Source organism: Hypomesus nipponensis, chromosome 13 (genome assembly GCF_054491055.1).
Source record: "Hypomesus nipponensis isolate SF chromosome 13, ASM5449105v1, whole genome shotgun sequence".
Taxonomy (NCBI): Eukaryota; Metazoa; Chordata; class Actinopteri; order Osmeriformes; family Osmeridae; genus Hypomesus; species Hypomesus nipponensis.
In genome coordinates, this window is record NC_140373.1 from 8,724,695 (window position 1) to 8,739,428 (window position 14,734).

The 14,734-nt window shown below is 45.9% G+C and overlaps 1 protein-coding gene across 1 annotated transcript; it reads left to right on the forward strand.

Annotated features, from left to right (window-relative positions):
* The first annotated feature begins 10,250 nt into the window (after window positions 1-10,250).
* Window positions 10,251-11,868, forward strand: LOC146259844 (galanin receptor 2a). Its single transcript, XM_084670788.1, has one exon. It carries the CDS (start codon window positions 10,251-10,253, stop codon window positions 11,550-11,552), a length of 1,302 nt encoding a protein of 433 aa, XP_084526914.1. The 3' UTR covers window positions 11,553-11,868.
* The last annotated feature ends 2,866 nt before the right edge of the window (window positions 11,869-14,734 follow it).

A 14,734-nucleotide genomic window follows, 5' to 3' on the forward strand; every position in this document is an offset into this window, starting at 1 on the left:
AAACTGTACATGGTGGGTGGTGGAATCGAACATGTTTTTATGATGTCCATTAGTTTGTCAACCACTTGAGTTCAAAAAATGACACTATAGTGAGACTGTTACATTACATAGGTTGCATTGCTATTGATTTCTCTAAAGCCAGATGAATAGTAAGGACTGTGTGCTACGATGTTATCGGCCTTAAAGTGGGCGATTATAACAGACAGCAGCATCAGCCCTCCCCTGCAGGCCACTCTCTCATCCACCCCTCCTTGAAAGCCCATCTCCACTCTCCCATCACCTCTCAATATCTTTGTTTTCTCTCTTTCTTCTATTCCTCTTCCTTTCTCCCTTCTCAACTCCCTCTCAATTTTAATCTTCTTCCCCCTCCTCATCTTTCTGACTTATTTTCTTCCCCTCTCCCTCCCTCCTTCCCTTCCTCTCTCTATCTATCTCTTTCTCTCTGTTTGTCCTATCTCAGCCGTACCCTATGAATCTCACTCTCCCCATTAGTGAGTTTGGGCTGCGGTCATCCAGTCAGTCAGACAGAGATGAGTAGCTGGGTTGAAACAGCACAGACTACTTACTGCGGACCTCATTCACTGTTCTCATGACCTCCCTCAATCCCTCAATTCCCTCTCTCTGTCCTTTCCCCTGTTCTCTTGTTCACTCCTCCTCTCTCTCTCTCTCTCTCTCTCTCTCTCTCTCTCTCTCTCTCTCTCTCTCTCTCTCTCTCTCTCTCTCTCTCTCTCTCTCTCTCTCTCTCTCTCTCTCTCTCTCTCTCTCATAACGAACATGTCACATAACGAACATGGAGAAGGCTGTTGTGATGAAGTCCAGTAGAGGAGTTCAATGTGTTTTCATCAAAGAAAAACTTGTCTCTGTGGCTTGTGAGACCCTTAGTGTTCTATAGAAAAAGATTATTGTCATCCCATATGAAATGTTTATAAATGTAAGAGGATTTGTGGAATCTAAATGCATTTGTAGTAAAAAAAATATATCATTTGAAAGATAAAATTGGGACATAATAGTTATATTTCAGGCCATTAAACATGATGCAAGTCAGTGCCCAGAGTTTATCTCCAGGACTGATAGGACTGGTCAGAGAGCCAAGATGAAGAGATGACAGAGAGGAGAGACGGCGTGCACATCCTTCTGTATCATCCCTCCATCTAGCCCATTATGATCCCTCCATTTGAGGAGGATGGATGAGATTTTTAATCTTCTGTTCTCTCTGCAGGCTATACATTTGAAACCTTAAATTATTCTGTCTCTCTGGTGTCCTTATAGCTCCATAACAATCTATCTTTTCTGTGTGTTTGTATGTGTGTGTGTGTGCATTCACATGTGCATGTTGACGTGCGTGTGCGCATGAATGTAACGTATTGATCGCTCAACGGTGGGGTCAATTTCATCCCTCGTTGTGCCATGAAAGTGTGAGTGAGTGAGTGTGAGGGGGTGTGAGGGGGTGTGAGTGTGTTCGAGTGTGTTTGTGTGAATGTCAGTGTATGTAAGGGTGTGTGTGAGTCTATGTGAGTGTGAGTGTGTGTGGATGTGAGGGTGTGTGAGGGTGTGTTGGGGGCTGGGGAGGGGGGATCTCTCCTCAGAGAGAGGTCTGGGGTGTCATGGTACTGTGGTCTCCTCTGGTCAGAGCTCAGTGCTCAGGTGGATGGAGACAATCTGATGGATAAACAGGTTACAATGAGAGAAAACAGCCTCATCAGCCAAAGACATGGATGGATGGACCAGAAGAGAGAGAACTGAGGAAACGGAATGAAAGAGGTCAATGGAGATCGAGAGGAAGAGCAGAGAAGGACAGAGAAAGAGGAGGTGAAATGTGTGGAGCATATGAGAGAGAAAGAAAATGATTCTGAGAGGGAGGAAGGTAAAGGTTGAGAGAAACATTTTTGAATTGTCAGTTGAAGGTTTTTCACACACTTTCCTGTGATGGAACAGAATGCCAGTGAATAGAATGGCAGTTATGTGACATCATGATATGAATGGAATGGCATGCTTCTACTGGGACTTCTAACATAGTTTTTTTAATTCTATTTTCGGTTTTGAGCCTCGGTAAAGGTTGGGTTGAATGCGTCACTCTCTTTATTTCCTTCATTCCTTTTTACATTCATTCTCTCTCAATAAGTGCTTTGCCTCAGGCATCATAAATACAAGCCATAATGAAGCAATTGGAATAATTACTGCCCTCCTCTCTCATTTACACTCTTCTCTTACTCTCTCTCTCTTTTTCTCCATCACAGTTATGGAGAACTCATTTATTCAGAGATTGTTTCTCCAGGACACAATAAGCTTTGTTTTCATATTATGAAAATGGTTCTGAATTATGCTTGTCACCTTTTACGATGGGGAATGGTGATATATGGTGCTGAGGTGTGTGTGTTTGTGTGTGTGTGTGTGTGTGTGTGTGTACGCAGGTTCTTCATTAGAGGTGTGTTTCTGTTACAGAGGTCTCTATAGAAGTCTAAGCACACCTGGTCTATCACTGTCGCCATAGAGACAGTGTCTAACAGCAGGTCAGGGTCTGTTGCCATTACCTATCAGACAGGCAGCTGTTTCCAGGACAACCATGCAACTTCTAATCTACCGGTCTATGTACCTTCTCACTGTCACAACATCACGTACTTAAATGTTGGCATGTGAATGCAGTTCAGATGCAGACAGGCATTTCCTACAGATTTGAAATTCAGTAGGTGAAGTGCTAATGCTCAAATCTGACTTCTTTAAGATGGTCATTAGAGCAGCTCACTGTCGGGTAGGGAGAATGGCTCTGATAGGGGGAGAGAAATCAACAAATCAATCCAAGTGCAGTGATTGGTGCAGAGGGTCTTGTGTCCAGTCTGGCAACCTTTCAGTCATCATTATCCCCACAGGAGTACCGACAGAGTCTGATTAGCTGGGGTGAACAACAATCACAACTTTTTTCCCCTGTCTCTCTTCCTCTCCTTGTCTGCTCTGCACTCTTCTCTCTTGGTTACTCATCTCCCCTCTCTCTTCCATTCTCCTTCTCTCCTTGACTCTCTCCTCCTGTCCTCTCATTCCGTACCCTCCTCTCCTCCCAAAGGAACTGGTTGTCATGTCACAGAGGTAGATTGCCTTTGGAAGTGTGTCTGGAGCCAGTGGAAAATGACTTAGAGCCCCCCTCCCTGGGAATGGTTATAACTCAGAGCCCTGTCAGAACTGAGGGGTTCTGGGTTTGAGAGAGAGAGAGAGAGAGAGAGAGAGAGAGAGAGAGAGAGAGAGAGAGAGAGAGAGAGAGAGAGAGAGAGAGAGAGAGAGAGAGAGAGAGAGAGAGAGAGAGAGAGAGAGAGAGAGAGAGAGAGAGAGAGAGAGAGAGAGAGAGAGAGAGAGAGAGAGAGAGAGAGAGAGAGAGAGAGAGAGAGAGAGAGAGAGAGAGAACATAGAGGGCAAGAGAGAGAGAGAGAGAGAGAGAGAGAGAGGAACATAGAGGGCAAGAGATAGAGACATAGAGTGGGAGATCAGGGATGTGTGTGGTACTTGAGCAGAGCACAAGTCTCTCTGGTCTCTGGCTGTGGGCCAATGGGGTGAGAGACTGGCGTCGGCAGTGGAGTGGCACTGCTGCTCAGGGGTTTCAGAGTGTATCACTAAATACTTGCACAGTGTGTGTGTGTGCGTGTGTGTGTCAGCTTGTCACTGTACTGCTGTGTCCATCTTTCATAAGGGAGCAGTTAAGATTTATGAGGTAGGAAATGTAGAAAGCAGCAGAGTTTCTGGAAGCAGCCGGACCCTTCATAGTAATCCCCTGTCAGACAGTTAATAACACACTCCACACTGGCTCCGCACACACTCCCCCCTCCAAATCCCCTAAGATGGATCCATTAGAGATCAGATTCTGCGGGATTTTGTGGGAGTGTATACTGGGCACTGTTTCAAACTCAAGTCAATGCCATCTCATGCCAGCTTCAAGGAAACGTTGGTGTGTCAGATAACCTCATGAAGAAGTTAACTGTCTCCGATCTGAATTTGGTGGAATATATTATGCCTAATGGGTGTATTGTTTTTCTGGAAACATTTTGGAACATGGTGTTCTTCAGCCTTGATCTGATCATAACTTCCTTTCTGAAGGACCACTCCAGATGCTCCTCTGAATGTCATTTATTTTGCTTCAAACCCTACTTCTCTCTCTCTCTCTCTCTCTCTCTCTCTCTATGGCTCTCGTTTCCACACACACACACACACACATACAAACACAAGCATACTCACACTCTGCCAATTCAGTAGATATTGCCGAGTCTATTTTTTATGAAAATTGGTCATGTTGCGCTCCCTCCCCTGCTTCTCTCCTCTCTCCTAAATGGGGTGAGATTGAGGAGGAGGGCTGAGCACTTGAGGCGTGCTGAGACCCAGGTGCATCGTGTGGGTCCTTGTTGATTGCTTCTGTGATCAGTAGGGAGATTAAGGCCACCGTGTCTGATGAATTTTCGTCTCAGCGGCGTCCAGAGCTATCCTGTCTGACCTGGCAACCGATCTTCCGTCTGCCATCACGCACAATGTGAGATGGTTGTTCTTTCTGTCTCCAAGAGGTGTCATTGGTCTGTTGGTGTGGGAGCAGAGATGTGACTCATCTCAAGTATTGTTAACCACTTTCAAATTGATCAGGTGGATGTGGAAGTCAGAATATAGACAGTATTTGTGTAGGTGTGATAAAGTGACTGGTGTACAGACGATCCCAACTCTAATCACCAGCCTTGTGTCACTGTTTAAGAGGTGACAAATAGTCATCCGGAGAAAGCACACTACAGCATCCACACACAGCCGTCTGGGGGAATGTGTGAAAACTGTTCCTTTCTCTCTTTCCATTTTCTCCCTTTCTGTCTTTCACACAATGTTCCTGTCAACTCGGTGGATGTTTCTTTCTCCCTCCCTCTCTCCGTCTCTTTCATCCGCACTCTCTCTCTCTCCTTATCACTTTTCCTTTGTCATTGGGTTAGGCTTTATTGCCTGCCTGCTTATCTACCTTGGATGTAAACACGTGATATCCTTCAATATGGAAAGAGGAAAAGAAAGAGGATGGGCAAGAGAAGGTGTAGAAATGGAGAGAGGAGGACCATCCTCAGAGAGATGGGAACACACATTAGACCATCTGCTGTGATAGGTTGGAGTGGTTTCCCCCGAACGGTGGAAGAGTGCATGCACGTGTTGTGTTGACGGTGCATCGGTGTAACAGAGCTTGGTGTGTAAGTCTGTGTTCACGTGCACATGAGAGGTTGCTCTCCATCAGCAGAGGAACCTAACCCCAAACCTAACCTTAACCCCAACCCCAACCCTAATCCTAACCTAACCCTAACCCTAACACTCCCTGATATTTTATTTATTTATATATTTGTTGCGTGGGGCTTTTATGCACTCATCTACTTCTTTAGGAGTTGGTCCTGTAATCAGATGAACATGCAGGGCCAATGCAGTCCCGAGGAGCACCTTCAGGTCTGAGTCTCACTAATGAGACTAATGAGTCATAGCACTTACCTCGGGGGGGGGGGGGGGGGGATCCTACTGAAAAGTAGGACAGGCAGGCAGGAACGACGGGGAATAATAACAGCTACCACACACGGGCCCACACACGTCCTTCTGTTATTAAGGGACTGAATGCAACACCTGTTTCTGACAGGTACAAGATTATGTTTATCTTGTCAACTCCGAAAGCAAACTGAGACACACATGCACACACACACACACATACACACACACCATAGACCATACATTATACAAAGGAGCTACATATCGTTTTGGCTTCAAAATCCCTGAGTCCTGTGTGCCATTCAGTGACTAGACAGTCAGAACCCATCTGATCAATCTCCCTCCCCCACCCCAAGATGATATCTCCAGCCTTAGCACAACATGTTCTGCTTCCCTGCAATGAACCAATCACCACACACATCCATCTCCATCGGCTCCCTATTAGATGAGCCCAGACCAATCAAGGGGTAAGACATATAAAAAATATTTTTAAAACGATTGTGGTGTAAAGATGTAAAGATCTCAGAGTGTGAGAATGACCATGGACCATGTGGAAACAGTCTTCATGGAGGGGAGGGGTGGATGAATGGAGGGGTGAGGTGGTGGCGGTGCAGAGGAGGGAGCAGGATGAGGAAGTGAGGGAGAAGGATGAAAGGGTGAGGCATTCATTGAACATAGTGGGGGACTGTTTATGAGGCTGCCACACAGTAATTATGTTGCCACTCTCAGCTTTCCCCAATCCCTCACTCCCTCCATCCCTCCCTATCTCTCAGTCTCTCACCTAATTTTCTCATCTCTCTCTCTTCCCTCTCACAGCTGCCTGCTGTTTTTGTTTCGCTCTCTAGCTTTCTTTCCCCCGCACCCACTCCCTGTAATTTTTCTATCAGAACTACTGTGATATTTCATTTCCTCCTGCATGTTTGCAAGTGCTGCTTTCATTTTTGGAAAACGTTTTATTATAATTTTAAATTTGCAGTTATTAAATGTATTGAATGGTCAAAAACGGTAAAAAAAAAAACTTTTCACTCTCTCTCTGTAGCACTTTACTTCCAGTAAATCCCGGAATAGCACTTCAGAATACCCTGGTGTCTGTTTACAAATAGCATTGCCATACTCTCCTATCTCTCCTCCTAGTCTTCCTGTTCATCTTCTTCCTCCTCCTTATTTTCCTTCTCCTCCTTTCCTTCCCTCCTTCTCTTCCTACCACGCTGCCGTGCAAGGAAGCAAAGACCCCAGACAGCCTTCTCCAGGACAGATTCATTTACAATTCACCAGCAGACTTATTGTGGTTTTCTTATTTCTGTCACAGTCAGGGGTTGGAGCTTCTGTGGACAAGGTTATGTTAGGCCAGGCTCCCTCTCTTGTGTGAAAGTTACTTATTTCTTCTTCACAAAGTGTCGAAGGAGCTTTTTACAAAGACACAGGCACTTAGTACACAACCCTGTCAGAGACTGGGTCGCAGAGGTTTCTGAAGACTGGAATCTCAGTAAACTGTTCTACTAACACTGAAGTAGCTTGAAGCTCTCTGGTGTGCAAAGATCTCCTCAAAAGTGCACAAAGACAAAATTGCATTGACCAAATACAGAATTTACGGATATTTAATTTATCTCTTTGTCATGATCCTTTGGATGGAAAACAAACGTGTGCACCTGGCTTGCACTTGACATCCAAGAGCACAGTGGCTGTGATGGACGGACTTGTTTCATTCACACAGTATCCAGCTGTTTTCACTGACAAAATAAATAAAAAAGGTTTGAAAAAATATATAGTTGTAGATTTTGGATGAAAGGTTTGTGTGTGTGTGTGTGTGTGGATCAGTGTGTAAATCCTGTCATCTACTCGTTCCTGATGTGGGTGGGCTTGGGTGACAAGAGGATTAGGTCATGTGATGTGTAGTTACTCACACCTCGTCAGGCAGAGCGGATGATGTCACAGCGCCAGCCTGTACACCTCCCCTGAGAGGTCGGACAAGGCCAAGACTTCCTGGGGTGTCTAGCCCCCCCCTCTCTCCTGATCTCTCTTTTCCTCTCTCGCTCTCTTCCTCCCTCTGCATCTCTCTCTCTCGGGATCAGCAACTGCTCGGTGACAAAGTGTAGGGATGAGTAATCCTGTATCATCAAACAATCCTGATGTATTAGCCAACCTGTGGCTTCTGAAGGTGCGCGCCGCCATGGTGATGAGATGACTTTGAAAGGCCAGCGTGTTAGTCATCCTAGTTGACATTGTGTCCATTACCACCCCTCTCCAGACACACGGCACTCCGTTCTGCATCCTCACCAGAGAGACAGGAATCTGGGTGATGCCACTGTGGCACTTTGTGGCACCGTTGGTATGGAAACAGTCCAAGAACACAAATGTGTTCAGCTCTATGACAACGGTGTTCATTTAGCTTTAGATAAATGTTGGCACACTGACAGAATTTGCCAAACTGAAAATCTGTTTGCCAGGGCTAATATTTCATGGAGGGTGTTGACCAGGAGTTGGCAGCAGATGAATGCCACCTGGGCAGGTCACTGGATGTGTGAACCAAGTCAGTGGCGACAAGGAAATGGCCAGTGGTGTTGAATCTAATCAAATCTGAAATGAAATGTGGGATTGATTTAATTAAGATGTCGACAGGAAGCCTTGAGGTGCAGATTAACCTGTTGATGAAAATGAACTCTGGGAAATGAGTGTCTTCCTATGTGTATGTAGACTATGCCAGACACACAACTCATTGTGTGTGTGTGTGTATGGGGGGCGGGGGGCGGGGGGGGTGTTGGCATTCTTACTGTAACAACATCACAATTCAACAGAGACTGAGCTATGGAGTTAGAAGGTGGAGAGGAGGTTTGAGCTGTGTTGTACAGCAGCAGCACCCTGCAGGACCCTGCAGATGGCTCCTGCTCCAGACTCCTCCTTGGCTCTGATATGCTGCTGCACCAGATGGTGCTGCCTTGGGACCTCTCCCCGGCGTCCATCTGCATTCCACCAAACAAACCTCCCCGCCCCTCCATCCTGGCCTCCCCAGCCCCAGCCCTTCCAAACCCTCCCTTCCTCAGCTTACCCTGTACAGACCTCCTTTAACTCCTGCCCCCCATTCTGGCGTCCCCAGCCCCAGCCTCAGCCCCCAGCCCTTCCACACACCCCTGTCCCTCAGCTCACCCTCTGCAACCCCCCCAGCCCCGTCCTCCCTGACCTGCCAGCTCCACTCTCCATCCTCTCTGTGCTACAGTGGGTATTAGCTTGATAGGGTAGAAAGGCTTTAATTGGGGGTGAGATCACAGAGTTGGAGGGGGTAATTATCCTACCGGCTATCTGAGATCACGTGTGTTCGGTGAAAGAGGAGGCGTGGCGTTGGAAGTTGTGTACATGTTATTGCGTGTGTGCACTAAAAAGTAAAAAGTTACTCCAACCTGGTCTACATGGACCCAACATGAGTCACCATTGCAAAATATGATCACAGCTGTAGTTTTTCCAGAAGGACCATCTACTGTAAATAGTGATCAGCCTAGAGCAGTCTCCACTGGTCTCTCCCTCTCTCCTTCACCAAAGTCACAACGGTTCAAATGACCAGGGGCCACCTAGTTATGCAATCTGCACTCTTCTGCCTCAGGTTGTGTGTGTGTGTGTGTGTGTATGGGGGGAGGGGGGATGTTAAGAGGATGTATATGTTTGGAGGAAGATATGTGGAGGAAGAAAGGGTATAGGCAGGTGAAACAGAAAGGAGGGGGGGTGAGGGGGTGCTGAGAGCAGTAATGTCTAGTGGAGTGACCCCTACATCTCCTATTCTGTTCAATCCCCTGCACACTCTCTCGCTTATACACACACACACATACACTGATACGGTCTGGGTGGTTTATAATTAGTGTAATTGTGGTCAAGCTCTACAGCTGACCCTAAGGTTATTTTGTTGTATTCAAAAAATAATGAAATAATTAAAAGAAACAGAAAATCTTTCTAGACTAAGGTGCTCCTTACAGATATAGATCCCATCTTTTTATGTAAAGGCTAATGGTTTATATTTGTCAAGGAGAATGGGAATTAAGGGACTGAATCATATCAGCAGAAATGAACAGATTTCCTAGTTTCTCACTAAAATCATAGACACATCTCTCAGTCATTTCAGTGACATTAGTACCTTCACCTGTATACAAATTATTGTTTAAAGTGGTGGAATATGTTGTGTAGCCCTACACAACTATACTGCTAAACACCTAGACTGGCATCATAGCAACTAAGAGATTAATTGGTATAATGACAACTTGTACAGCGTAAGTGATGTATATTTTATCACAAAACAATTATTTTTGTCTCACAAAAGCAACTTTTGTTTGTGAGCACCTTTTGGGGGGGGGGGGGGGGTACTGATGTTGCCCTTTCACTGTCTTCCTTTCCAAAACGGTGCGACCTCCCACCAGGCCTCACAAGCGCGCTATGCTGGGCTTAAACAGAACAAAAAAGTTAGTGCACGAGCGTGGGCAGAAAGAGAGCCCATCCTTTTAGCTAAAGAGAAGATGTGATTGGTCCAGCACGCCCCTTCTCTTGGGCAGTGTGGAATACCATTATGAGTGCGACAGACATAGATATTGAGGTCTCAGTTAGACAGATTTATGCTTTCTCATATAAAATTCTGATAGTAAATTATTAGACAAATTCGATGTACTATTTGTTATCCTCGCAGTGTCTGCCGGTGGGGCGCGCCGTCCCCACAGCCCACTCCTTGGGGTTGAGTTCTCACCTGTCTGCGTCAGACACGGACACTTCTCACATTGCCACGATGTGAGAAGCTGCGGGAAATGAATTTAACTAACTCCTACACTAAATTCGGACAATTACTGTCAGCGAATGTGTCACTTGGTGGACCTCAAAATGAAGCGGACAACTGGACTTTTGCAAATACCAATCCCTTTGCGGTGGACGTTTTATTTTCGGGACACGAGCCAGGCACCATCGTTCTGGTGGTTATGTACACGCTTTCTTTTATTACCGGACTCGGTGGGAACATCATGGCTCTCCTGGTGCTCACACGCAAGAGGAACCGTTTGGCGGGGGCATCGGCTACGCGCCGGCTCCTGGTAAACCTGGCAGTATGTGACATGATGGTCGTGTGCGTGTGTATGCCCGTGAACCTGGGACACCAGGTTTATAACGCCTGGGTGTTTGGAGACTTCATGTGCCGCGCGGTGCCGTTCGTTCAGGCGGTGTCGGTGTCCGCCAGCGTTCTGAGCCTGGCCGTGATCAGCCTGAACCGGTACTACAGTGTACATAACCCACTCCACGCAAGGTCCTTCTTTACAGGGCGGCGGATACTCTGCATGATCTTGGTGGTGTGGGCTGTGTCGTCAGTTCTCTGCCTCCCGCTAGTGTTCATGAACACCACTCGGACCCTGTCCCTCCTGGACGGGGCGCACACCGTCACCGTGTGCGTGGAGAGCTGGGGCAAAGTTAAGCTGCGACAGGGCTACAACTTCCTCCTCTTCTGTTCGCTCTACGGATTCCCCGTGCTGTTCAACTTGGTCATCTGCCTGCTTACGGGATGGAAGCTATGGGGAACGGACGACAAACTCCAAGAACCAAGCAAATATGGTATTGCGCAATCAGTCTCTCGTCTAAAAGTTCGTCAAAGGATCGCCAAGATGGTGTTGTCTTTGGTACTGCTTTTCACATTGTCCTGGTTACCCCTATACGTGGTGGACATCTGGATAGACTTCAACATGCCGGAGACTATAGGTGGAGAAGAGGGAAATCATTTCGAACACGAGTGGATCATGCAGAGCAGACCCTTTGCACAGTGGCTTGGTCTGACCAACTCTGCTCTCAACCCACTGTGTTACTGCTTCGTGGGAAACCTGTACCGGTCAGCCAAGAGGTTCCGGGAGAGCTACAGACAGAAACTGTCGTCGGTGTTCAGTCTGTCGTTACAGCAGTCTACCATGGGGGACTCCGTGCGTAATTTCTCCCTCTCCCACAGCCGCCCTCCATCAAACAAGCGCGCCGCCGAGAAGCGCGCGTCCAAAGATTGCGACAATCTTGGTGACAGGTTGACTAAGAGTCAAAGTTTGTCTACTGTCACAGTTTGTGAGACAGTTTTCGATTGACGTGTTGAAAGTATCATGTCGTGACACAATGAATGTCGAAAACAAACCTACTCACTGGCCCAGATCCGTCTGAGAACATCTTTCAGTAGCCTATTTGGTGTCCTATTTTTATTTGCGCTTCAGAAAAAAAGGTTTTGGTGGCAGATTGTGCTGGTAAACAAATGTAAAGATTTAGCATGGGGTCACTAACCTTTGGGGTTTGGTGGTCTTAAAAGCTTAGACGTTCTGGGCTAGCTGCTTGTTGTTCATATCTCTTGAAATGTACAAAAGTGAGTACTGTGCATTTTATTAAATGTTGTGGACATGTTCTATTTTACATCACATGATTTATCAATCAATTAAGTAGCATAGGTCCAGGATTTTGTGGCGCAACTAGGCCTACAACTAGCCTACTAAAATTGAATAATTACAATTAAATCAAATTGTATTCAATATACAGAACACCCAAGACCAAATTTAAACACTCATAACATTTAAACGTAAAAATTGGAAATGTGTCGTAAGTGAGATTTCCGAATGGGTTAATTTATTTTAATATCGAAAATATCAGTAGCCGTGTAATTGACTAAATGTACTAACCCTGTACTTTTCAGTCTGATTTTCCACATTTGTGGCAGTTAGTGTAGATGCATTTTGCGGGAAACCATCACCGTGCAGGATGTGTCTTGGCATACCGCTTCTTTGGTAGCCTACGATCCGAGGTGATTAACACTGTCGGTGAGAACGGGGCCCACTGGCAGCTGCAGCTGGGACAGAAAACTTGATATCCTGATTAAGTATTACTGCTGATGCGGCCTGGTCCATGATCAGTGTCTGCTTGCTGCGGTGCACCGATCCAACGCTGGCGTACAATCGGTGGCTGGCACAAAAAATCTAAATCCTGCCATCTGCACTGAAAGGGGATTGATCAAGGGAGGACATAATATGAGATGGAGAGGAGCAAACGTTAATAGGCACTCCAAACATCAAACACAACTTCATTTACCTCTGCTAGTGTACATATCTCATGCTCTGTAGTGGTACCATCAGAGAGGGGGCAAACTCATTGACATGCATGATATACCTACAGCCTTCCCCAGAGCCTCGAGACAACATAATTATAGACAAGGCGCTAGACTGACCAAACCAATTGCTGGCAAAAGGGGCTGCCCCTGATGTAGCTACTCATTAAATACTGCAAAGGTCACAGTCCCAGAAGAAAGACCCTGAGCTGGTTCTTAATGTTTAAAATGACTGGGTGTGTCATTGTCTGGGCAGAGAGAAATTGAGATAGAGCGAGAGCAAGACAGAAAAGAGAGACGAGAGAGTCAGAGGGAAAAGAGAGTCAGAGAGAAAAGAGAGTCAGAGAGAAAAGAGACGAGAGTCAGAGAGGGATAAAAGATAGATGACTACTTACAGAAGAGAGAGGTTTAGGAGAGATGAAGGGAGGAAGAAGGAAGAGGGTGCACATTGAAGAGGCGTGTTCATCTGTCTGTCTTGTTGCTATGGCTCTGTTATCTCTCTTCCCTCTCCTCTCCCACACTCATAGCTTTGCTGGTATAATTATTGTTAATTGGCAGTAATAGAGTGTGACAGGGAGATTGAAGAAAGAGGGGGAATTAGAGCAGGTGACAGAGACTGATCAAGTGTCGATGTTTCTTTAGATCAGACGCCCGTAGTGACTTGACCACAGCACAAAAGACTCCCTGGTTCAGTAGGTGTAATACTGGATGTTGTCCATCATCTGGTCAGGCCAACCATCGAAAGCAGTGAGCCACAACACAGGGAAATGTTCATCAGATGTAGGCTACCCCACAATAGCCCACAAGGAAAGTATTTCAATCGATAGATGATTTATTTGGATTTGATATTGGTCAGTTTCTGTGTGTGTGTGTGTGTGTGTGTGAAGCCTGACAAACAGGACTCGCCTCATTACCTTGGTGTCTACATTCCTCTCACACTCTATCCACTCAGACCTGACCAGTCAGCAGGGGAGGCCAAAGATATCTGGCATCACAAAAGCTATTTATGCAGACTCACAAAGACCATACTCTCATATTCTCAAACCCGCAGTGCATGTGAACTTTGATCACAATGACACATTAAAAATTAAAAGTCACAGTCTGGCTATGGCTCGAGAGGGCTCCATGCACTCTTTGATACACAGTGAGTGGACTAAACAGCCAAACCTTCTGTCAAGCAACACGCATGCAACAGTGGTCTGAAAACCTACATACAACCTGTAAAATGTCCGCACAACCCAGCATATTCACGATTAATTTCCAGGCTTCCTCCCAGATATGCATACCACCCAGATACACTGAAATGAATCGCCCGGCTTGGGCCAACGTTGTGCCAAATTAAGTTGAAGGGATTTCACCTGTCTTCCAATGTCTCTGTCTTTCTCTTCAGATCCTCTACGTATTTTTCTCCATTAATCATCAGTTACCTGCTCATACCGGGTAAACGATCATAACATCAATCAAGAAACACGAGTTGTTTCAGTAGGGACAAAAGATAGAGGGGGCTGAAACCGTACAGACCTGCCGATGATTAGAGCAATTCACAACAAGTAGCAAAGTTAGGATTTTATAGGTAGCCTACTGTACCTTTATTTAAACATAACACACTTAGAACTGTTAGATGTAATAACTTAATTGTAATAATACTAAATAAATTAAATGAGGAAAAAACACAAGGCTACACACCGTATGAAGGCCAGTGTAGGCTATAGGCTACTAGGCCTTAATAGGCAATATAAGCTACGAATTTAATCAGACGACGTGTCGATGATCCATCATCCAGACATAGAGCTCACACTTTTTAAACTAGAAGGAAAACAAGCGGACTGGAGAGAGCAGAACTGCATGAGATTACATAACAACGTGTTTAAACAACTTAATCCTGTCACGATGCTGCATCGCATACAGCTAGGCCACAGTACATCCCAGGCTCTTGCACACGTAGCCATACGCTGCGCACCGAGTAGCCTTGTGTAATCAAGATAAACCCAGTTTGGGTTTACCACAGCTGCTGCTGAATAAAATAATAACCAAGTCAGTTATCCGCAAGATAAATAATTCTAGCCTAAACCTATAGAGACGGGCCTACCGCAAACAACGCTTTTGTATGCTGTATGCTATTGAAACTGAACGTTAATCAACTCCACACCCGCAACCTCATCATAAATTTGGAACCCAGGG